This window comes from Pseudonaja textilis, chromosome 5 (genome assembly GCF_049901715.1).
Source record: "Pseudonaja textilis isolate UNSWEBS1 chromosome 5, rPseTex1.2, whole genome shotgun sequence".
Taxonomy (NCBI): domain Eukaryota; kingdom Metazoa; phylum Chordata; class Lepidosauria; order Squamata; family Elapidae; genus Pseudonaja; species Pseudonaja textilis.
Genome location: NC_141994.1, coordinates 61,008,411 through 61,033,743, shown reverse-complemented (window position 1 = coordinate 61,033,743; position 25,333 = coordinate 61,008,411). Strand labels below are relative to the sequence as shown.

The window sequence follows — 25,333 nt, the reverse complement described above, 5'->3', positions numbered from 1 at the left end:
CAGCAGTCAGAAATGGCCACCACAAAGAAGAACTTGACTAGAAAAGAATGTGCAGGAGGAAGATAAGAAGAGAAAGTTTTCGTTGACCGGGTCAAACAGCAAAAGCAACAAATAAGGTACCCTGGAACTGAAACTATTAAAAAAAATAACATTGTTCCCTAAGAAGATTTTTAAGCTGCGAAGGAGAGAGAAAAGGGAAAAGATTCATTTTAAGCAAGGAATTGGAAAAAAATCCACTTTGACATTAATAGGCATTTAATGCTGAAAATAAAAAGTCAGAGGGATAGTAAAGATTTCTGGATAATCAAAAGCTTTTGAAAACAGGAAAGGAGAGAAAAAGAATAAAAGGGCAGGATATGGAAGGGAGGAGACTGCCTGGAATTAAAAAGAACTTACAGCAAAATCTCAACAAGACTTCCAAAAGATACATTTTAACTTAAATATCACAACAAAACCCCCAGGAAGAGAAAGTCGAAAAAGAAATAAGAAGAAATAACTTAGGACTATTTGGATTACTTGATGATTTCTGGATTTTTGGTTATTGTATTTGAATGACTAAAATCAATCGGGTGGTTGTTTAAAACTGTTTAAAATGGCTCCACTTTTAGAAGAACTGAAAATGGAACTTAAAAAGTACAAAGAAGATGCACAAGAAGGGAGAGGTTCTTTTGGCTTCGTATTTCAATTCTTAGAAATGGAGATTTGGAATTATGAAAAACAACAAGAAATGCCTGCAGAACAAGAAGATTGCGACAAAGAAGAAGCCATCTTTAATGAACAAGTAATCTTAGGTTGGGGGGGAAGGAAAGGGGGGAAAGAGAAAGATTGGGAAAAACAACTTCAAAAAAAATAGAGTGAAAAATAAGTATAAAATCAGAAAGCAACAGAAGAGGGAAATGCAGAAGAGAGAATTAGAAGTAGAGAGACAAGGGGGTAAAAAGGGGAGGGAGAAGATGAGAGGGAAGAAAGAAAGGAAAAGAAGTTATAAAGGTCAGAAACAAAATATAGAGAAACAGGGCCTATTTAGAGATAATGGGTGAAAATTAATGGAAAAAGGGATTCTGCAAAGGTACATAAGATAGTATTGTTATATTAGAAACAGAAATAATTTTAGAAAATATGAAACAATGTTTGATGAAAATGTGTGATAAAATAGCTATTGTAATTCAGTGGAATGCTTGTCAATAAACAAATGTAACAAAATGAATATTTAATGATTTACAAAACATATGTTGAAGAGAAATAAGGGGAAAAATTAATTATGGAGATTATATGTGTCTTTAAGGAAGTGTGATATTTAACTGAAAAGAAGTGTTAAAGATGTTAAGATTTTAATGATTATTAATGATAGAACTGAATTGGAATGGAATGAGGGTTTATAATTACATATATTTATAATCTTTTTTTAAAAGAATATAGTGTGTATTATAAGAATGTACCAAGCAGAATTTGATTGGAAGTTATGTATTATGTATATATTGAAGGTCATAACCTTAACGTTTATATTGAAGTTTAAATAAGAGTTGAATGGGTGTAAGTAAAAGATATAAAGGTGTCATATTCCAATTAGTAACTACAGGAGAAAATTTGTTTAATGAGAAAAGATAATATGAAATTGAAACAGAACAGACAAAAGTATAAATATAATGATTTAAATTGAGATGAGATAATCAAAATAAAATTGAGAAAATTAAAAGAGGGGAAAAACTATATAGAAAATGTAGTATAGTATAAGATATGGAATAGAACACAAAAAGGAGCATTAAATTGAGTTTTGTGTATAAAGAAGTTCAACCCGGGACCATGCTATTTTCAAAAAAGATGTTTTACTTGTATTTTGTATGTGTGAAAATCCAAATAAAACTTTATTTTAAAAAATGTTTTATAAATGGCATTTGCCCCCTGCTAAATTGGCAAAGATGTTCCGATCCAGGAGCCCAAAATGCTGGAAATGTAAAAGTAAACAGGGCACTTTTTTCCTTATGTGATGGATAAGGTCTGAAGCCAAAAGTTATTGGAGCAGACTCTAAAAGTGAGTAGAGGAAATAGTGAAAGAAAAAAATTGAATTCAGATCGGAACTGTTTTTATTGGGAATAATAAAACCTTCAAAATGAAGCTATAGAGCACTTCACACTAGAACAACTAGACACAGGGGCAGTTTTTCCCTGAACGCCATCAATCTGCAAAACAAATAATTCCCTCAACACTGTCCAACTATTTACAAAGCCTGCACTACTATTACTATTAATCTTCTCATCACTCCTTATCACCCATCCCCTCCCACTTGTGACTGTATCCTTACGATTTATATTTCCTAGTATGATTTGATTGCTTATTGTACCCTATGACAATCATTAAGTGTTGTACCTGATGATTCTTGACTCTTGACAAATGTATCTTTTCTTTTACATACACTGAGAGCATTTGCACCAAGACAAATTCCTTGTGAGTCAAATTACACCTGGCCAATAAAGAATTATATCTAAGGGGAGATTATGCTAAGACAGACAAATATATCATTTTACATATAACAACTGCGGCCAGAATTGTGTACCACAGTACTGGAAATAGGATAATATACCATTTGAGAGGACAGTAATAAGAAAGATTTTGAATGGCGGGGAGATGGACAGGCTGACCTTAGAGTTAAAAGATAGAGGTGAAACGGAGTATTATCTGGTCTGGGATGCCTGGTGTATCTGGTTAGACAATAGACACAAAAGTAACACAGTAACTAATATATGAATATGAATGTTGATCATGCTGTAACATTGTTGAAAGTGTTAATATGTTATAAATTATTAGGAAATATTTAATAAAAAGTATTTAAAAAATAAAAAAATAAAATGGCCAAGGATGAGAAACAGTGCTGTTAGAGAAAGATCAGGTAATTTCTGGATTATCTATTGTTATATGGTGGCTATCAGAATTATCTCCTAACCGATCCACGAATCTATAGAAAATTTAATGCAGCAGAATTCTGGTTCATTTTCAGTTTAACTTTTTGTAAAACAGGGCTGTTTGCATCAGCCTAGTGGCATGGTATTTGTTTTTTTAAAAAAACATTCCTAAAAAATTATGGACTTCAACTCCCAGAATCCCTCAGCAGACAGAAGTCTTCTGGATAAAGACCGCAGTCCTGGCAACAAGATATTGGATAGAATTCTTTATTGGCCAAGTGAATTTGTCTTGGTGCAAATGCTCTCAGTGTATCTATATCAAGATTATAGGAAACTATCCAGTTCCTCCATCTGAATCGAACATGAAAATTCAAACAATGTTGAAGTTTCTCTCATCTTTAGGGCAAGAGCTCTCTTCATATTGATTATCTCATTTTGGCAGTATTTTGGGGAGTTGCAAAGCATTTGCGTTTTATTTCCTAGATTAAAATCAGTGCCGCACGGAGTTGGTTTCTTTTTCTTCTTTTTTTTTAAGTTAGCTGAAAAAAATACTTTAAAAAAATGACTAGAGGGAGGAATCAAAAGCCGAGATCTGCGAAGGGAAAGCTTAGAAAGGGTTGCCAGTAGCAACAATCCTGCGCTAAGGGCCATCGGTGCTCGATTGCCGGGGCTCCTTATTTCCCCCACTTTTTGCCATTGCTTCCGATCGGTGGAAAAGCCGTCGCGTTCAATCTATTTCTCGGGACTCGATTAGCTATGCCCGCTCCCAACGCGGAGAGTTATTTTTCTCGGAGGCAAGATGGCCGCGTTAGTGGCTGGGGCTGCCCCACTGGGCAAGGGGTTGGACATCAGCTTGGCGGCTCTCCAGCGGCACGACCCCTACATCAGCAACATCTTGGACGTGGCCAGCCAGGTGGCGCTCTACACTTTCGGGCATCGCGCCAGTGAGTGGGTGCGTGAGCGAAGCGCAATCCCGGGACGGTGGTGGGGAAAAGTGTAAGAAAGACGGAATAAAGTGTAGCTGTCGTTCCCGTACCGTAAATTCCATAGTATAGGAGCGGAAGGAGGAGGAGTCTTTCAAGCCTTTACGTGGCGCCCACTCCAGCGGGGGGTCCCGTAAACCTTCTAAACGATTTCCCCTTCGCTTTTAAACTCGAGCTCATTTTCTCCTCAGATTTGCCTCGCTTTATATTTGGGGCGGAGATCGTTAACGATCATTGCCCTTTTACCGAAATGGCTAAAAGGAGGGAGGCTTCTTCCAATTTAATCCCGTTTTATTTGTAGAACTCACAGAGGGCTGTGAGTTCGAGCCTAGGTAGATTTGGAATAGGCTGTGCTGTCCTGCTCGAGAGGGGAGGGGGGGTTGGACTAGATGACCTCGAAGCATCCCTTCCAACTCTGTTATTTCTATGAGATCTGACTGTTTCTTTGCTGCCTGGGCTTATTTCAAAAGAGGCATTATCTGCACAAGGTCTAAATGAAGCACACATGTCCATTTGGCTTGCAGAAACCCCTTTCTTGCATCAGGGAGCACTTTCTGCTAATGAACTCCAAGGATCTGCCAGCAGAACTACCCTGGCAGCCAAGATAAGCAGAGAGGAGTGGAGGGGGGAGCAGCCTGCCAGTGGAGGAGCAGCCAAAGTTGCATACCACGGTCAACTTCCCATTCAAAATAGACATAGCCACCATCTAATACCAAGTTTAAAAAGTCTTGAGGATAGATTTAATGAGTTTCAAGAATAATTAATAATAAGGTTGATCTGAAAATCAGTGTCCTAAATCCCTCACTTCCATCTCCTCACTAATATAAGATTATGGTGCAGAACAACCCTAGCCAGCCTGTTTTTAGTGCACTCAGCCTTCAGTCACCTAGTATTGGACTGTCCAAATAAATACATTGAGGTTAATAACTGGTGGTTGGGATAGGTGCTTTTCAGCTGACAAGGAGGGGAGTGCCTGTAAGGGAGCTCCTGATGGCAAAAAAGTTTTTTCACTGTGCATCCTCAGTAATGAGCTTTGGGCTAGATGGGAGCCCCAGAGAATTTCAGATTTGAAGGCTGGCCTGGAAAGTAAACAAATCCCTATTATGGAAGTTTTTTTTAATTTTAATTGATTATGTGCCATCAAGTCATTGTTGACGCTTAGCATCCAAGACTAGATGTTCTACATGATGAATCCTGGAAGAAACACTTGCATAATGGTGCCAAGAAAACCGCATGGGTGTGCCTGCATAATTATTGGGAGCTGAACTTTATTTTATTCTGCCTGTGTTATTTAATATTTAAATCAAGGCAGAGAACATTTATCCCTGTGGGGTGGGGTGGATTGAGAGAGAGAGAATGACTAGCCCAAGATTACCCAATTGGCTTTCATATCTAAGGCAGGACTGGTACTCACAGTCTCCTGGTTTATAGCCTGGTGCCTTTACCACTAGACCAAACTGACCCCACCAGGAATAAGCCAAAAGCTTTGGCTTCAGATTGTTGCCTATTTCCAAGGGAGAAATGATAAATGTATTTCTTAGATCAAACCTGGGCGTTTTACAGCCATATCCGGCCCTTTGGCTGCCCCTGTCTGGCCCATGTGAGCTCAGTTGGAAATCAAATGCAAATAAGTGTACATCATACACATAATGCATCTACATTGGTTTTATTTTAAAGGTGACTTCTTTTCCCCCCCAATTACATATGTGCTTGCATGTGTGTCTACCTTCATAGCCTTATGTTTTGACTTTTCACAACAGTCACAGTTTCTCATGTAGACCCTTAAGATCAAAATCAATTGTCCACCCCTGTGCTAGGTAGAATACACTGGCCTGGCCTTCCACAGACATTGGCAGGATACAGTGCTTTATCAAAAGAATGAAATCAACATCATGTTTTTGCAATGTAAGCACCACCTTTTGTGTCTGAACTGTCATGAAGACAAAAGGGACAAAGTTTGTGGGTTATGGCACAACATGACTTTTGACATTTGTGTCCCCTTTCCTCCCCATCCAGCTGGGTGTGGAATAATCTTGTTTCCAGGCATCCCACTCAGAAGGGTTTAGTTCTAATTTGGAATTAGTTGCTTCTCTCACCCTTTCCTTTTAAAAAAAATTACTTGCAGCCAATTTACTTAGCCAGGAAAAACTAATTTCTATTCCACCCCGCTCCTCCCCATTCAGTCATATCTGATTCTCAGAGACTGCCTGCACAAGTCCCTGCAGTTTTCTTGGCAGTATTTTCAGAAGTAGTTTGCCATTGTCTTCTTCCTAGGCTGAGAGAGAGTGACTGGCATAAGGTCACCCAGACGGCTTTGATTAGTTTCCACCTATTGCTTCTTGTCCTGCCTTCAGGTGCTTTGGAGAATAGCTTGACTCCTTCTTCTTTGTGAAAACCCCCGAGATATTGGAACACTGCTATCATGTCACCCTTAGACCTTCTTTTTATTAAACTAGACATACCCAGTTCCTGCAACTGTTCTTCATATGTTTTAGGCTCTAGTCCCCTAATCATCTTTGTTGCTCTTCTCTGCATTCTTTCTAGCATCTCAACATCTTTGTTTATATCGTGGCAGCCAATTTTTCAGGATAATGGTAATGCCAAATTAAGACTAAACTCTTGTTATATATGGCAGCAGTCCCCAATCTTTCTGGCCTAGCAGACTGGTGGCAGGTATGGGGAGGAGAGGGTATAGTTTTACATGCTAGTGCTTGCCTGGTTCTTGTGTGGCCCGGTTATCAATGGACCATGGACCAGTTCTGGGCCACGGACCAGGGATTGGGGACCCTGGTATAGGATATATAAAAATATTGATAACCACACTAATTCTTTTACCCTGTTATGCTTTCTACTTTGCTCTGCATAATCTTTTTACTTTTTTATGTTGACAGCTATTATGTGAAGCTTTATTAAAGCCTTTTTTAAATAACTGCCCAGACATATTTATACCCAGGAAAATGGATTTCTGTCTCTTTGTTAATATATTTCTGTGATCAGGTTTCCTCCATGCTTTCAGAAATATGGTTTGTCAATACAAGCACAGCTACATTGCATATAAATTTGTTTTAAATTTAAAATATGGGATATCGGTCAATTGTATATTTTATTGCAAAAATTGTTAGTCATATCACTTTTCTGATGCATTTTAAAATCAGATGGATAACAAATGTCTTGTCATGATTTATAGGGCAATGATAAAGCTTACGCCATGGGAATTCCTTACAGGCTCCAGGTGTTATATTTGGTAATGAAAGCATTTTTAGAAATTGTTAGTGTTTCCTGTTGTTTTCTAGAGTATAGAGTCTTAATACAGGACATTTACCACAAGTAATATAATTCAGTAAAATTCTCAAAATATAGAGAAATGGCTGCTATCACAAAACAATTAAAAATTGTCCTTAATGTTCCCTAGTGAAGGAAATGTTTCATTTTAGGAGCATTTACTCAGCAGACAAGTTTTAAGATTGTGAACTACTGGGGAAGAAAGTATACTGTATGTTTTGGCGTACATTAATGTGCTAAAAAGGCAGCGGTATCACTTAAAAATGTAAAAACATACATTACTTGTCTCTACAAAATGTACTTTTTAATAGCTTGATGGCACATTTGCACATCGGTCAAACAACTAACCAATTTTAATTTGATTTTAGGAGAAGACCGATGTGGAAGGAACACTATTCGTGTGTACAAGGTGAGAGACCGTTAAAACATTTTCTTCTGATTAAAGTTGTTAAGTCATTGCATTATCAAAGCAGAAGAGAAAGAGCAAAGAAATTAATTGTTTGAATCAGCCGTTGCACATTTCAAAATGTTATTTTCCCCTGGTGCAGTTATCAAAACACCAAATAAAATTTCCTCACTTGGGTCTTAATAGGGTGATACAATATTTAAAATAACCCGCTCAGCAAATTTATTATATACCCTGGGACGAAATCCTTCACTGCGTCTCCTTTTAGAAAAATAGTATCATTGAAAGAATAGGTTTTCTTCCTAGTATTATGTAGCAGACAGTGGAAGATTATATTTGTGTGGCTCTTTCTTTGGTGCAAATCTCTGCTGTGTTTAACGGCCCTGCCAGAGGGCCCCTACTAACAATCTAATCTTCCCCGGCAATCTTTTGATGCCATCATTCATGAGAATAATCTCTTTCTTCCTCTGAAGTCAGAACTCTGCCTCCAGGCATGGAATGGGATAGTTAAGATTTCCAGATCTGGCTGCAAAAATCGGGGCAGCAGGAAATTAATTTTCCGTGTTCCTTTGCTGCCATCTAATGGTCATCCAGAGAGTTACAGCCTATAGTTGATATTCAAGAAGAAATTGCTTCTGAGATCATGCTACAGGTTAGAGCAGTTCACTTAGTGACTGTCCAAAGTTACAACGCCACTGAAAAAAGTGACTTATGACCATCTTTCACACTTAACGACTGTTGCATGGTCACATGATCAAAATTCAGAAGCTTTGGCAACCGACTCATATTTATGATGTTTGCAGTGTCCTGGGGGTCATATGAGCATCTTTTGCCACTTTCTGACGATCAAGATCAATGGGGAAAGTCACCTAACAACCGTGTCACTAACTGAAGAACTGCAGTGATTCACTTAACAACTACAGCAAGAAAGTTCGTAAAATGGGGCAAGATTCACTTAACAAGTGTCTCACTTAGCAACAGAAACATTGGGCTCAATTATGGTCCTAGGTGGAGGACCACCTGTATTTATACCCTTCACTTCAGTTGGGCAGTTTGGGGCTCCTTAAGCACAAACTCCCCTCCCCCTCTGTAGAACTCCTCTTTACTTTGATGCAATTCTCATTTTTCATTTCCTGTATTTATTTATTTAAAACATGTATGTAGCTTCACATTTTATAATAAGCTGGCTGGGTAGCTCCCATTCAAAAATTAAAGTTGTTTTTTTTTTTGGCAATGAATACCCAGTGTGAGTGGCCTGGCAAAAGGTACTGCACCCCATATATGAAAACTGACGTTTCTCTCTCCCCCCAAAATGTGATCCGCTTAAAGCACTCTTGTAAGAAAATCTTCACAATAAGCTGAATTGATCTAGAGTGGCGATGTGGAAAAGCCAGGAACCTGTGACCAAATTGTTTTTATTCGCTGACCTTATCTCAGATAACAGATAATCAGAGTTGGAAGGGACCTTGTAGGTCATCTAGTCCAACCCCTGCCCAAGCGGGAGACCTTACACCATTTCTGACAAATGGCAGTCCAATCTCTTCTTGAAGGTCTCAAGTGATGGTGCTCCCACAACTTCCGACAGCAAAGCTGTTCCATTGGTTGGTTGTTCTCACTGTCAGAAAGTTTCTCCTTATTTCCAGGTTAAATCTCTCCTTGTTCAGTTTCCATCCAATTATTCCTTGTCTGGCCTTCAGGTGCCTTGGAAAATAGATTGACCCCCTCCTCTCTGTGGCAGCCCCTCAAATATTGGAAGACTGCTATCATGTCTCCCTTGGTCCTTCTCTTCACTAGACTAGCCATGCCCAGTTCCTGTAACTGTTCTTCATATGTTTTAATCTCAAAAGATAGTCCAGCTAGCATACTGAAGGAATAAGTCATAATAAGGAAAGTAATAACGAAATCTGTCACTGTGTACATGCACATGCTATACTTTCTCCATAACATAATATGAATTCCACAGCAAATGTTAATGAACATTTATTCTGGAGGTGTTTTTTTTTTAATTCCGGTTTGACTAATCATACTTTCTCTTGCCATGTCCTCCCTACCCTAAACATAATCCACTTCCTTTTAAACTAAATATCTGTACATCTCATTTTAAAATTACTGCTTGTAAGGGCTCTTTAATTTTTATGTATATAAAGGGAAGTGGAAATATTACAATCAACAAATAGCAAAGGTGACATTTTGTTTTTATCAGAATATAGATTATTTAACTGAGCATCGATTGCAAGTCATTAGGAATTTTGGGATTGCAATATCGAAGGAAGGAATGACACCAAAAGCTTTAAGAGTATCTGAATTTGGTTTCTCGGCAATATCAGCCTGGAGCTTATTTAGCCTGAAGCAAGGGGCCATTTTAAATCCAATAAATAAAATAAAATGATCCCCATCCTGTTTGCTTTGCATATGAAGTATTCACAAACAAATGTTTGTAAAATTCACACATTTTTTTCCTGAAAAATAACTGGTCCGATGTGTTAAAAATAGAAGGCATGGTGATGACAGATTGTATTTTGCAGCTGTGGCTATTTGGATAATTAAACTGGATTAGAGATTGCTGTTGCTAAAATTGAGGGGCAAACAAATGTGATTTAAAATATTAGAAGTTATCCTATTGGAGGTGACAATTAAACAAAGTGAACAATCTGCAGATAGGACGATGGCTTGATTGTCATTGTGTTTAGTTTCTTTCAATTCCATTTTTTGTTTCGTTTTTGTTGTTGATGCCTAGTTTCATGTATTGTACATTCCGTCTCCTGGCTCAAAATGTCCTTTGGGACTCTCAACTTGAAACACTTCCCAGATATTTATTCAGATTCTTTTCAGCAGTATTAAATTTGGGTTCGTATTAAAATGTCCCACAAGTTTCAATTGCTGTGTGCTGAAAATGTACAGGGAGGAAAGGAGAAATGGTGACAAAGCAGCTATAGAATAAATTTCTTCTGTATCAGCTTTGTGTTATCATAATAGGGCAATTGGCCTGCAATTCCTATAAGCCTTGATAAGAAATGGGGCTTATTCTAAGTAAAAGCCGTAGCTTTATGCTTTATTTGGGGAGAATCGAATAAACTGGAAGGAGGCTTCAAGGTTGTAAAAAATAAATCTGGGGACAATGCAACATTCCACTGTTTGTATAACTAGTTATTACTCTGCAAACCCTAGGATTGTGTGCTCTTTCAGCATATGCCATTAATAATTATATAAGTATAAAACAACAATTAGGTCAATTTAAAATAAAATAAAATACCGTACATGAAAGAAACTACTTTCTGAACAGTGATTCAGTGATGATATAAAATCTTGAAATGGTTAGGAAATTTCTTGATTATAATGAGGGACCTCTGTTGGATGGGTCAAAAGAATCAAGATAGTGCCTTGATGATTTGTGATTATATGACAAATGTAAAAAAAAAAAAGGTGGAACTTTAATCATAAGGAAATGGCCAACTATATATATATTTTAATCTCTAGTAGACCTCTGGAAAAGAAAGAGTTATAATCCTCGTTAGTATTCACAGCCCACAGATAAGAGATTCCGTCATCATTATTCTTGAATTTTGGGGTGACAGTTAATTTCATAGATGGGGCTTTTTATGCAGCAGTTAGGCTTTCATGTACAGCAAGGCTACCAAACTCAATTTCATTGAGGGCCACATCAGGGTTGTGTTTGACCTTGGTTGTGGGGGGGCATGGCCAGGGTAGGTGTGGCCAGCATGGCATTACTTGCGTTGGGGGACCCCTGTGGTGGCCTGAGCACTCTGCAAGTGAAAACAGGCTCTGCCAGCAGACCACAACATTGCTGGACCACCTTCAGAAAGCACATGTTTTCACGAAGTTGGACTTAAGAGCAGCTTGCAATTCAATTTGAATGAAGGAGGAGCATGAATATTTAACAGTCTTTGACCCTTCTTACAGGCAAGTTTGAGTAGAGCTTTTTGGTCTAGTTAATTGCCCTGCTGTCTTTTCCAAATTCATGAATGAGATATTCTGGACAAATATGTATAGTTTACTCAGATGACATTTTGATTTATTCAGAGGATCATTGCATCTGCTCGTGTCAGGAATATGTGAAAGCATCTATGCAAATACAGGCTCTGTGCCAAGTTGGAAAGTGGCAGCTGATCTTACCAGCATAGGAGGCAAAGAGTGCAGATGGATCTGGCCAAGGGGCAACCCATTCTTACACAGCAGAGACCTAGAAATGTTAAGGAATGTCCATCTTCAGGGGGTTTGCCAACTTTTATAAGTGCTTCTTTCCAGATTTTGCTAAGTGTACAAGAGGACTAAGTCAGCTTTTGAAAAAAAGATGGCAGTTTTAAGTCTATCCACGCAAGAAGAAGCTTCCCATGGCTAGAAGCTTCACTCGTCCTCCCAGCCTCTGCTCCACCATTCAGATCTCAGCTGGTCCTTTCTTGTGCCTAGTGATGCCTTGAATTCTTCTTTGAGCTGTGGCTGCATTTTAGCCAAGATGTCTCCTCCTGATTGAGTGGAACTGTGATCATAAGAATTTGGAACGTTACAAATTCCGAAAGCTCAGAGTCTCAGGAGGTGGCAGATAGTGAATCTTTTCAATCAGATTTACCTACAACAAGAGGATCTGTATGTCAGAGTTCCAACAGATGGCTTCCATAGGACCATGCAGATTGATTTCTCCTTTTTTTCTGTGGCTGAAGAACTTTTTCACAGTGGTCATTTTTATGTTGCTCTTCCTCTCTGGGAAGAGGTGTTGCAATTTAGCCATGATAATATGTACAGAAATAACCTTGAAGAAGGAATGCAAGAGCAGTAAAACTCCCAGGAGCTCTATGTTCAGTCCTGAAAGTAAGAATGAGAAAGAAACTCAGGTGGGATCATCTTGAGTTTCTTCCTCATCCCCTGTTCTTCTTTCTCAGAATTGAGCTGATGTTTTACTTAAGTGGTCCTGCATTACTTCTTCATGGTTATCTCTATATTCTGTACAATAAAAATGCAAGGCATGGGGCTGTTTTTGAGTTATTGTATCTTAGGTTAGAGACAGATTTCTTCATGTCATATCTGTCATAGAATTGAGGATGTCTCTGCTAAGCCTACCAGTTTACTCCAGCTATTATGTTCCACCATTGGACTCTAGGATACAATTTCCCTGGACTTTATTATTGATTTCCCTGATGTGCAGAGTTTTTGTGACCATTCTATTGATAGTGGATCAGTTTAGAAAGGTGGCTCATTTTATTAGTTCTAAAGAGCTACCAACTGCTCTGGAAACTGCATAGCTGTTTCTAGGCTACGTTTTCAGGGGCTTAGTCAATTGTGTGACCTCATCTTATGGCTCTCAATTTACATCTCAATTCTGCAAAGACCTTTTTCAATTACCGGACATTAATATTCATCTGTCATCGGCACATCACCAAGAATTGAGTGGAAACATCGTGCAGAATAATGCAATGTTAAAACAATATTTGTATTGCTAAATATCCTATCCATAGAACAGCTGGACAGACTTGTTGCCATTTGCAATATTTGCATATAGCAACTCTGCATTCCTCTACTGCCGTGGCTCCTTCCAAGCAAATTGTGGCTTTTCAGTTGTGGTTTATCGGCCGGTTTCCTGCCTCACTTCTTTGAGCTTCTGATTTCCCAAAGGGAAAGACACAGCACAGCTCATCTCAAGGGAGCAACTGCCTTTGGATAAGGACAAGGCAATGCTTATAGGACACAGAATGACAAGTGGGGACTTCAATGGGACTGCTATGTGGGATTTAGTATGTTTTTTTCATTTCTCCCATCAGTCCAAAAAACTCGACCCAAAGTTTTTGGCCCCTCTTCCCCATGAGAGCTCAAATTGGCCTGGCAGGGTTTCATTTACAATTGTCCACTATTGTGCAATACAGCATTTCAGATTTTAGACACAGAAGAGGATTTGAAATATTTAAATCACTGGAAGGGCTATCCTGACATAGAATGTTTGTGGGAAGTGGAAATGTACAGGTAGTCTTCACTTAATCATTTGTTCAGCCACAAAATTATGGTGTGTCAGCCTTCCCAGATAAACCAGACAGGAAACATGACCAACTCTGGGAAGCAAGCTGTTCCATTGATTAATTGCTCTTTGTTCTAAATTTCTCCTTAGTTCCAGGTAGAATCTCTCTGTAATGAGCTTCCGAAGCCATTTTTGACCGCTTCAGTGTTGCCACACTGGAGCTGAGGGATAGGGAGGGGGATTTGAGATAGAAGGGATTTTGTAGGCAAAACAAAATATTTTCTCTTGGAAACCAAGGACATTCTCACACCTAGTCGGAGGAAGGCAGAGTGATGCTACTCGGCTGTTAGTCCACACCGTGATTGGACCATGTGACTGATTGTTTCGAGAAAGTAGGAAAACTTTTGCTTTTAATTAGGTGAAAACCATGGGAGTTTTCAGAGTCGGTTTTCACCAGATATGAGCCAATATGATATTTCCAATAAAGCTATTCTTTGAGGAATCTACTTGCCTTGGAGTTTTGCTTGCTAGGGATCTATTACTTGGGACCCTTACTTGTCCTGCCCTCGAGTGCTATGGAGAATAAGTCAACCCCTTTATCTCTGTGATTGCCCATAAAGTATTGGCATTTGAGGCAATAGCTCTTTGTTAAAGTTCAACTTTTTGACAGAAGAATAATTTCCTCGAACTCTCAAAAATTGCTAATTATAAAAGTGTTGGTACTTGAAAAGTTTTAAAAATATTTATCATACTATAGTTGACTTATTTTTAATAGATAGTTGATGGTCTCAATATTGGTCATTTTCAGATCAGCTTCGCCCAAGTATGGATTTACCATTATGAATAGGCTGAGCATGGAAAATCGGACAGAACCCATAACAAAAGATCTGGATTTCCAGTTGCAGGATCCTTTTCTACTCTACAGAAATGCTAAATGTGAGTAACTTACTTAACACATGAGCAAAATGAATTGCTATATAAAATGGCTTTCTTATACACTGCTTCTAAACAATCTCATCTATTTAGAAAAACATGTTAAGTAGTTTATCAAGCAGTATATTTCAATACCTTGTAGAAGTGATTAAAGAAAATTGTAAAGTTTTTCCCCCTTCTTAGGCTGCAGCTCTGCAGTTGTCTACATCCACATAATTTTTTTTTGCAAACAACCATTAAGCAAGTATTTTAAATATTGCTAATAATTACACTGCATATTTCTATAGCTCTATAGCAAGGTCCAAAAATGGAATGCAAAGGAGATGTTCAAGCAAGTAGGCTCAGTTCTGTCAGTCAGTTCTCCTAAATACTGGATTAGATAGATAGAATGAATGAATTATTTATTGGCCAAGTGTGATTGGACACACAAGGGATTTGTCTTGGTACAAATGCTCAAACAATAGTAAAACTTAGGAGGGTAAATTGTCCTGAGGAATGGCTGACTTGTGTTTATCTCCTTCTGATCATGAAAGCAATCATATCCAGGAAAGAGTGGACTTGTAAAATAGATGTTAATAGTCTACACCATCAGTGGCTAACTGGTGGGCTGTGAGAAAATTTTGGTGGGCCACAGAGAAATGTCACCCCCAGACCACCACCCCCAAAGCAGTTAATCCAGGCTGCGCCGCCCACATGGCCCGCAGGAACCCTCCCCACCCACTCACTCCTTACCCAGCAAACTTGCCTGCTAAGTTGCTATTTTTGCTTGTTTCGACCATCATCTGTTCTGCTGTGCTGGGAGATTTAGATTATTAGCTAGGAAGCAGGAAATGGTTGCATTTCTTGCTTTCTAGCTAATCTTTAGATCTTCGGCTCTGTTTTTAAGCACAGCCGAAGCTCCCTCAGGACTGAAGGTTCTATTATTCAGTGCAGACTTGCGGCAAGCAAATTTGAGAGACTGAGCTAGCTGCTGGCAGATAGATAGATCTCTGAATGAATCTGTGATTCTGTGAACAACTCAATCTGCCTGCCTGCTTTGCCTGATTTTGGGTAAAAGTTGCTCTTTTTTAATAAAAAAAAATCAATATTTATATAAATATTTCTTTTTACATACAAGCCATGCCCAGCCAGTCACATGACCACCAAGCCACACCCACAAATTAGGCTACACCCACAGAACCAGTTAGTGGTCCCTGGGATTTAAAATTGTGAGTTTGGTGGTCCCTGAGGCTCAAAAGGTTGGCGACCCCTAGTCTGCACTGATTAGGAAAGCTGCTGTTAGAAAAGGCAGCTGGAAACCGGGCAAGGAGATACAGTAGTCCTCAACTTACGACCTCAATTGAGCCCAAAATTTCTGTTGTTAAGCGAGGCAGTTAAGTGAGTTTTGCCTTATTTTGCGACCTGTCTTGCCACACAGTTATTAAGTGAATCACTGAAGTTGTTAAGTTAGTAATACAGTTGTTAAATCAGGCTTTCCTGTTGACTTTGCTCGTCAGAAAGTCACAAAAGGTGTGATCACATGGCTCCAAGGCACTGCAACCATCATAAATATGAACCGATTGCCAAGCATCCAAATGGCAATCTCTGACCATGGAATGCTGCAATGGTCGTAAATGTGAAAAATGATCATAAGTCACTTTTTTCAGTGCCTTTGTAACTTTGAACGGTCATTAAACAAATGACTTTAAGTCAAGGACATCCTGTATGTGCTTCAGTCTCTCCTGAATATTCTCCCTCCCAAAGGTGTTTAAAAGACAAGGGGCACTGGAGCTCATTTTAGTCATACATGGAAAGCCTCCTGTCTTAAGAAATTTTATGGAAGAGGATCCCTAACCATTTTGAACGCAGTTTATAATGCCACTAGCTCGATACCCGTACTTCACTATGAAACTATGTGGTCGGGCTTAGTTTTGGGGGAGAAAAATAAGGGGAAAAATTCTGCCTCTGTCTACCAGCATCCATTGGTATTCCATCTGGCTAATGTCCTATCAGTATGTGAGAGAATTGAGGGCTGTTTGGAACTGAAACCGTATTTTCTTGCTCACACAGCTGAAACAGCTGTGTGAGCAAGAAGGAGACAGCAAGGAGCCTGGGTGTGGCTTAGCTCAACTGTTGTGTACTTAAGCTGGTTGCTCCAGTGAAACTGAAACTCCTCTCCTTTGCTTGTGTTTTGCATTTGGAACAGATTTCTTTTCAGGTGGGGAGGGGGAGTAGAACTTCTTAGCATCAGAGCATGTTAATAATAGTATACGAAATACTAATGATCTGATGGTCATTTCAAAAAATCCTTTCTTAGTGAGCACCTAGAAGCCAAGAGGAACATACATGCCAAATTTCAAGTTTGTAGGCTTTACGGTTCTGGAGATTTTGTGATGATGCATGAGAAGTATTTTGCTTTTATATACCGTATATAGAAGATTTGGCTGGCATATCAACTTTTGAAGAAGTTGAGAAAAATTACATTGTCTTCTAGATGACTAATGTTTCAATAGGATAAAATATATGTAGTGAGGATTGAATTGTGCAATACTTGGTGCAGCAAACATCCAAATAAGCAGGGATTAACACCAGGCAAACAGTCCAGCAGAAAACAATACCTTCATCAATGATCTACCCATAAATAAAACCAAACAGCACCCCCACTGGCAGGGCAAGTTTATAAACAGATAGGAAATCTGATGTTACTTAGTTGGGTAATACAACATCTGCAAGCAAAGCTCAGAGAAAACCAAGGACTTTACAAATATGTTTTTCTTCACAGATTTTCCACCCTTAAATATATATTAAGTAAAATATATTTAAGGCGGCTGGTCCCTCATCCAAGTAATAACCCTTCTAGATTTTCAAGATCAGTCAAGGTCATACCGCTATCCTAGCTGAGTCAAATAAAACAAAAAGATTAAGGGCTTTTTGTTTTATTTTCTCATGTTATGAAAGAACTGCATATATAGACAAAGGGCTTAACAGATATCTCAGTTTAATATGCTAAGATGTAATCTTCTGAAAGCAATCTTGTTTACCTTTATTGTTAATTACTTAGAATATATTGTTTGCTATTTTCCTTCAGTGAATACTTTCCCTATTCCAATTCAAAATGTTTATTTAAAAACAGCTTCATTTCATCTGTAAGTACAAATAAACTCAATAATAGCTGTTTTCTTGGTCTAGCTAACTGTAGCTGGGAAGCAAAATTATTGCTTACTGTAAGAAAATTGCCTTTTTATGACCTGTTATTGGCTAGTACTTAAATTCTATGAACTATATTTCTGTAATGCATAATTTTGACTAACAGTCTGTCTGCATTTTAATGCTGGCTAATCAGTTCTTCATATGATAAAATAAGAATGTGATATTTTAAATAAAATTTTAGAAATAAGTAATTTTAAAAAGTAGGTGGATTATTCATTGGAAATATGTGATATAAATTAAGAGTTGGCATTGCATAGACCTGGTGATTTTGGATTAAAACTCACCAATCACTGTTGGCTATGCTAGTTAACTCTGGTGAGAATTGTAGTTTCTTGACATTTAGAGAGCATGCACATGAGTGCATTATTATTAGATTTTCAATGGTTAGTTATGAATTCTAAGAGTTGAAGTCCACAACATCAAGATGTCATGGTCGAGAAATACTGTTTTAATGATTTGAAGAGAAGAGTTTCATTGATATGGGCTTTGCAAAGCACTTTTTAAAACACTTTGCAAAAATTAGTGGCTGCATCAAAATATTTGTGTAGCTTTGCAAAAACTCTGGTAATCAGTTGAACTTCTTCTGTACCATAAACCTGGATTTTAAGGAGAGGTGGATGTAACTCTATTCAGAACACACTCTATAGTTAATAATGTTTAGTCACGGGAATGCTGTGAAATTAGCTTGCCAGCAATATTTCTTTAGTTCTAAACATTACTTGGATTAGAGTTGTTTCAATAGTTGATCCAGCTGTTGCATTTTCAAATTAGTAGAAATGATTGATGGGTTCTTAAACAGCTGTCCTGCATATGCTGTTTTTTTCTTGCTCAGTTTTCTTATTCCATAGCAAGAGCTTGTTAACCACACATTTCTCCCAGAATCTTATTTCAAGTTGTGAAGTGTCACCCAATAATAAAGTTCTCTGGTTGCAATCCACACAAAGTTTTTTGAATAGCAAAATGATAACCTTAGTGAATAATTGACCTGCATGAATGAGATGGTTTAGCAAGCCATCTCTAATATATTTCACTTAGATTTCAGATTGGGTTAACAAGTAACATTGATTTTAGGTGGGTATTATGAGAAGTAAATAGGTGGAATATACAATACTTTTTGCTGTCTTCCTTATATAAGTCTGAACAGCATTATGATAAAATAGTTAAGAGTGGAATATTTTCTAAGCAAAAGCTTGGAGGCTAAAAAATACAGAATTGTGTATGCTTTTCAACTGATCTTTCAAGGCACATACAGGTAGTCCTCAACTTATGACTACAACTGAGCCCAAAAATAGGTTGCTAAGTGAAACATTTTTAAGTTTTGCCCCGTTTTACAATCTTTCTTGCCACAGCTGTTAAGTGAATCATTGCAGTTGTTAAATTAGGGACACGGTTGTTAAGTGAATCTGGCTTCCCCATTGGCTTTGCTTGTTGGAAGGTCGCCAAAGCAGATCACATGGCCCTGCAAACATCATAACTATGCACCAGCTGTCAAGTGCTTAGGATTAAGGTGCCCGAATTTTAATCATGTGACCATGGGGATGCTGCAATGTGAAAAATGGTCATAAGTCACTTTCTTTTTAGTGCTGTTGTAATTTTGAATGGTCACTAAATGAATTGTTTTAAGTTGAGGACTACCCGTAGTACTTTTCATCCGTGGCAATTATAGGTGTTACTGCTCCAAGACTAGAACTCAAGCTTTTCCTCTCCAAAAACTCAGGGTTAGTGACACCATCTAGGATTTTAAAAAAACAGGTACTGTAAAGGAAAACCTGTCTACTTGACATCTTAAAGAACTGCTACGTGTGACCTGCAAACATGATAGATTAACTAGTCTCAGCAGTTTTGTGAATAGTGATAAAAATACCAAACCAACAGATGTTTCGTTTCCTTTATTTCTATATAGATTATACCTAATTCAGATGTAAATCTTTTAGCCTACAACTTCATGCTTTAATACTGTATCAGAGTAAAACTCTGCCATGTGAGAAGAGATGAATTCAAGAGCCTAAGATAACAAAAGTATGCAAACTGTCAGCAGTTAGTACCAGTTTTGCATTGGGCAAAATTTTTTCCAGCTTCATTGGAGAGTTTCTAACCCATGGGAAAGATTATGTGATGGAATTTTATTTTAGTTTTTAAGGTTTTTTTTTTAAAGCTGTGAGAGAGACTCATACAAGCAATTAATGCATTTAAAAGCTTTTCCCCTTCATCAAGTTCGGCACATAGGTGTAACATTTCAGTTTGTTTGAAAATGTGGGGGGTTGTGTTGGTGTTGGAATATACTACTAGGTGGGAGAATTCAAGACATTTCTTAAAGATAAGATACACCACATTAAGCAGACAGTAGTGGAAGTTGGAATACCACTTTATTTTTTTAAGAAGGGTATTTCAAATATCTTTCTATTTGAATCCTTACGGACAGAAGTGATTTTATGCAACAAGATAAAAATCAGTCAAAATTTGGTGTGACTTTATCTGCTAAGTACTATTGAAATATGAAATATGAAAAAAAACCAGTGTAATATTTGAAAATCAATCTTGTCTTACATCTTTAAAAGATACAGCTGCCGTTCCTTAGGCTCATGTTATGTTTAAATCACAAAAAAATGTGTAAGAGGCACAAATCGCAATTTTAAATTTAAAAAGAATAAATGGGAAGGGCTTGGAGAATGACAAGCTTCAAAAGAATAGCCAGGGTTTTTTTTTTCAGCAGAGAAAATAGAAACAAAACTGTACATGGAATTGATGCACATAAACTTTTAATCTTAAAATGTATAAATCTCCTCTTTTGAATTAAGTTATAGCCTGTATGTTCTAATCCCAAGTATATTAGACAGTGCAAAACAATTCTTTATTTTGATATATGGCGGTATATCTCTGTTACTATAATATTGTAAAGTCTATAATTTATTTTCATATTCCCTTAGCAAATTCACTATAGTATCTTCTCTGGATAGAAGCGCATTTCATATTAATTAATGTTTTGATTTGCTGAGCCTGGATTGCTCTGAAGACAACTATTAGAAAATATATAAACTAAACTTTAAACATGGTTCTTCACTACCCCAAAACAGAATTTGAACAAAATATGCCACCATCAAATAAGGATTTTATTTTTGTAAAACACGTTACTTTGAATCCTTACCTCCAGGTGGAATATAGAAGCAGCTGAGTTGAGTTTCATGAACCATCTTGCCTGCATATTTCACTCCAGGTTCCCCTGGCTGATGTGTAGGTAGTGGACGATACGCTGACGTTGCTTTCCGAACGAGAGTCTGAAACATCTTCTTCTGAATTCACAATCCAGATAGAATAAAATGAATAAATAGGAACGGTGCTCTAACTTAATGCTACGCAAAAATTGCTATCTGGTCAAAGTAGTCAGATTGCCACAAAATATGTGATAATAGCCAAATTGGGTTAATGCTCCTCCTCCCCAAATACTATTAGTAAGGCACTTGAAGTAAAGTTCTGTGCATGTTTTTCTTTTTCTTTTCTTTTTAGGTTTTCCTTCCAGACTGTTCTTTAAAGTCTGTGCCTTATGGTTGCTTGCAGTCCCTTTCTCCTTCTGCTAGTTTTCCGGGAAAACTTATATTGAGAAGTGGAGTTAATGGACTCCATCTGCCTGTCAGTTCATCACCTCCCTGAGCCATGGAGGCCTCTGGTTGTCATACATCATCACCACCTTGGCAGTTTCTGATAACGTAGCCTTGTTTTTGAAGATAGAGTTTTTGGGTTTTCTGGGTTTCAACTAGTAAGAGAACATATTTTCCCCAAGCCATAAGTTGTACATAAAGATATTGGAAGCAGAGCAATTGAGTTATGACGTAAGCCCAGGGAACTTATTAAGTCAACATGCAATGCAGATCATGCAGGGGCATTTCCTGATCCTTACATCTACGTACAATACGCCTTGATATAAAGGGTTTGTTCCAGGGAAGCGCCTTCACATATTTTTTCCAGAAATTAAAAAAAAAATAAGTGAAGGGTAGCATCCCCTTAAAAGGAAAGGCATGCAGTCCATTTTGTAATGTGCAACCTTTCTAGTGAAATTATCTTGAGGTTGCAAGTGGCTTCACAGACTGAGCTCAGAAGATGGTAAAGAGGTTTAGTTGTTTGTTTCTTGGGAACATAAATCATACAGTGGCCAGTGCGGCCTTTGCTTTATTTTAAGACTTCACAGATTGATGAATGCAAATATATCTCGTCTCCTCCAGATCAGAGGGAGCCTTGTAAAAATATTATTTCTTTTTGTATATCCTAACAGGCAGTGATGGGATTCAAAAAACTTTTACTACCGGTTCTGTGGGCGTGGCTTGGTGGGCCTGGCAGGGGAAGGATACTGTAAAATCTCCAGTTGGGGGGGTATTTGCCACTTCTCCAAACTACTCAAAATTTCCACTACTGGTTCTCCAGAAATGGTCAGAACCTGCTGAATACCATCACTGCTAGCAGGCCTCTGGTTTTTTTTTGAAATTTCCCTTGTTTCTGTTTTTAGATCAGAATTTAAAGGACCTTTAAATTTCAAGGACCACTTTGCTCTTCTGAGCCCATGATCTTGGGATATATCCATCAACGGTTTTTTCACCAAGAAGAATAAGCCACAGTGCAGCATTATTAAGTTAGTGTGTACTTTGATATCTGTGTATTGTCTTCTACTTACAGCCACCTATTCACCACAGATTTCCTGGTTATATAGGGAGATTTCTAATCTATATCTGGTTATATTTGGGCAAGATGCACTTGACTTGTTTTGTGACTCTGTTTTAAGTCTTTCTTTCTGGATCCAGAATGTGAAGTGTGTTAAGTGGTATTTGGCACCCATTATAGAATATGCAGCTACACCTAAGTGTGGTCAAGTGCACTGCAAAAAAATAAGGCTCTTCATCACGTAAAACAGTGGAAGATGTGCCCTACCGATATACAGTATTTGAGCTTGTTAAGGAGATGAGGAAACTTGGAAGAGTTACTTTCTAAGTACAGTACAGGTAGTCCTCAGGTCATGAGAGGTCATTTAGCAATGGTTCAAAGTTACGCCAAATCCCTCAAAGGTACTTATGACCCAGTCCCAAAGTTAGGTCTGTCGCAGCATTTCTGGGGTCATTCATCCTTGTGACTGACTGCAGAGGCACTGCAACATATCCTGTCCCTTTCTATTTCCTCTCCATCCTGCCATGTCAGGTCCCCCAGGCACTGGGTCTGCTTTGCCCCTCCTCTCCTCTCCTCTCCACCCACTAACCCATTACCAATTGCTCACCTACCTTCCGAAGGTCTCTAAAACTCTGAAGGTTGGGGTACAGAAGGAGGACATGGCACTCCATTGCTGGGCCAGGTAGGAGAATTCCACCAGCGGCCATCACTGAGGGGAGGGAAGGCTGGTGATTAGCGAGGAAAGGAAAACCCAAGACCTTTGCTAGCCTCTCAGAAAAAGACATCTGCTTGTGGAATGGTGCCATGAGGCCCAGCAATGGAGCGCCTTATCCTCCTTCTGAATCCCAACCTTCTGAGCTCTGGAGACTTTGAAAAGTAGGTGAGCAATTGATGACAATGGTGGTGGTGGTGGGAGGGGCGGGGAGGAAGCCCAAGAGGCTGTGGAGACTGCAAGGGGTGGGGAGCGGAACATGGGGTATTTCAGGGTGGAGGCTGGAGTAGGTGCCTGGGTTGGAGACACTCCTACCCCTGAGGCACCTCATATTCTACTGAATGACCCGCACATTTGTTTTAACAAATGTATTGAAGGTAATAGGGATGGGGACTTGTTAAATGTGGTGGTTCACTTAAGGCCCTCCCAACTTTTGATTTAAATGGGCAGGATCCATTATGGTTGTAACTTGAAGATTACCTCTATTAGTAATGAATTCTTCCCACCAGAGGTGGTATTCAGCAGGTTCTGACCAGTTCTGGAGAACCAGTGGCAGAAATTTTGAGTAGTTCATAGAACTGGCAAATACCACTTTTGACTGGCCCCGCCCCCATCTATTCTCTGCCTCCCGAGCCCCAGCTGATTGGCTGGATTGTCTTTTTTTGCCCTGCACAGGAGAACGGAGCTGGAAAGCAGGTTAGTGGGGTGGGGAGCAGGGATGGGATGGGATCTGACAGGGTTAACTACCAGTTCGGTGATTTACAAGGTTCGGTGATTTACAGTGTGCTTCCCTGCACGCTGCCGGCGTGTGCCTGTAAATCGTCATCGGCACGCTGCATACAGAGAAGCAGTCTTTGAAAAAGGCCCTTTTTCCTGCCTTTTTAACTGTATCTGTGCCTTGCACGGCAGCTGAAGTTGAAGAAAAGCAGGAAATAAAGGTCAGGTAAGAGCCTGGGTGGGCGGGTATGCAAAAACATCAGCAGACATAGAACCGGTTCTATGTCTGCTGCTCTTCAGAGCTGCCAGTTCTACAGAGGTGGACAGAACTGGTAGAAACCCACCCCTAGTAGGAAGGGAATGGAGATTTTACAGTATCCTTCCCATGCCATACCTACCAAGCCACACCCACCAAGCTATGCCATGCCCACCAAGACACATCCACAGAACCAGTAGTAAAAAAAATTTGAATCCCACCATTGCTTCCCAGAAGGTGAGAGATGGAAATTTTATCTGGATCTTGTTCTGGCCAAAGAAGATTTATTTGTTTAATAAACAAATAAATTAGAAGGAAGATCAGCCACAGTTGAGAAACAAGTGTCAGGCTGTCTCTCCAACTTGGCTTCTGGTTTGTTTTCTTGCTTGTCTGAACATGGAATAGGCTTGTTCTCATTCCTAGCAAAATGTTTTTGCTTTGTCTGCTTTAATAGGCACTAGGATCCCTCCTGTGAATACAATATGGTCTATTTTATTTCTTCCCTTTAGACTTACGTTGATGGGTAGCGTACTGTTTGTTCCAGATATGACTTGCATTAATAGGATCCTTTAGATGTAGTTCTATTTTAAGAGAGTCCTTTTTTTCAGTATTTTAGGTCAGAAGTTTCAAGCAATTGGATGATTTGGTTTATGTTATGATAAATAGAAAGGGATTGATTCATACCTTGTGTGGTTTTAACTTTATTGGAAAAAGTTATAGGGAAATACGTTATAAACATTTCTTATTAGAAACATTTGTTGTAGAAATAAGCTTATTGTTGGATTTCCCAAGGACCTTATAAATAACAATGAACATTTTTTCCTATATCCCCCATCTTTGTATTCAAAAAGAACACAACTAGCAGATTGTGCATAAATTTGATCAACTCATGCAGAAACATCACGTCTGCTTTTCCGTATGGCGACTGGGTTCATATGTTGGGTAGAACCAAGGTTTATTTATCCACGATTTATTGAATAAGCTATAATTACTTTATAGTTTGAACAGCAAGCTAAACAACAAATCACAATTTATAAATCACAGTAATTGATTCACACAGCATTCCAAGCCAAAACCAAATTACATCATCAATGCAATATTTATATCCGGCCATTGTGAAAAAGCAATGATAGGCTCCCCTGTTTTTTGTGTTCATAGACTTGTCCTCTGATTTGGTATATATTTAGAGGTACATTTGATATTCTTTGAATTATATTTCTGCCTCATATGGATAATAAGAAAGGAGGCTAGTAAAAAAAGTATTTTTTTAAAGTTGTATCAGCAACGGAAGGTATCTCTGAAAAGGTGTAGTTTATGATCGAGAAACTAATCTAAACTA

At 38.5% G+C, this 25,333-nt stretch overlaps 1 protein-coding gene across 3 annotated transcripts in view; it reads left to right on the top strand.

Moving 5' to 3' along the window:
• The first annotated feature begins 3,672 nt into the window (after positions 1 to 3,672).
• DCP1B (decapping mRNA 1B) overlaps positions 3,673 to 25,333 on the top strand; it is a 57,429-nt gene continuing 35,768 nt past the window's right edge. For 2 of the 3 annotated variants that reach the window (XM_026717897.2, XM_026717820.2), the window contains exons 1-3: positions 3,673 to 3,853; positions 7,535 to 7,575; positions 14,346 to 14,473. In XM_026717897.2, the coding sequence (XP_026573682.1) occupies positions 3,701 to 3,853; positions 7,535 to 7,575; positions 14,346 to 14,473 (322 nt within the window). In that variant the 5' untranslated portion in view covers positions 3,673 to 3,700. The remainder of the gene's footprint in view (positions 3,854 to 7,534; positions 7,576 to 14,345; positions 14,474 to 25,333) is intronic. The other variant, XM_087935077.1, reaches the window with a different exon arrangement.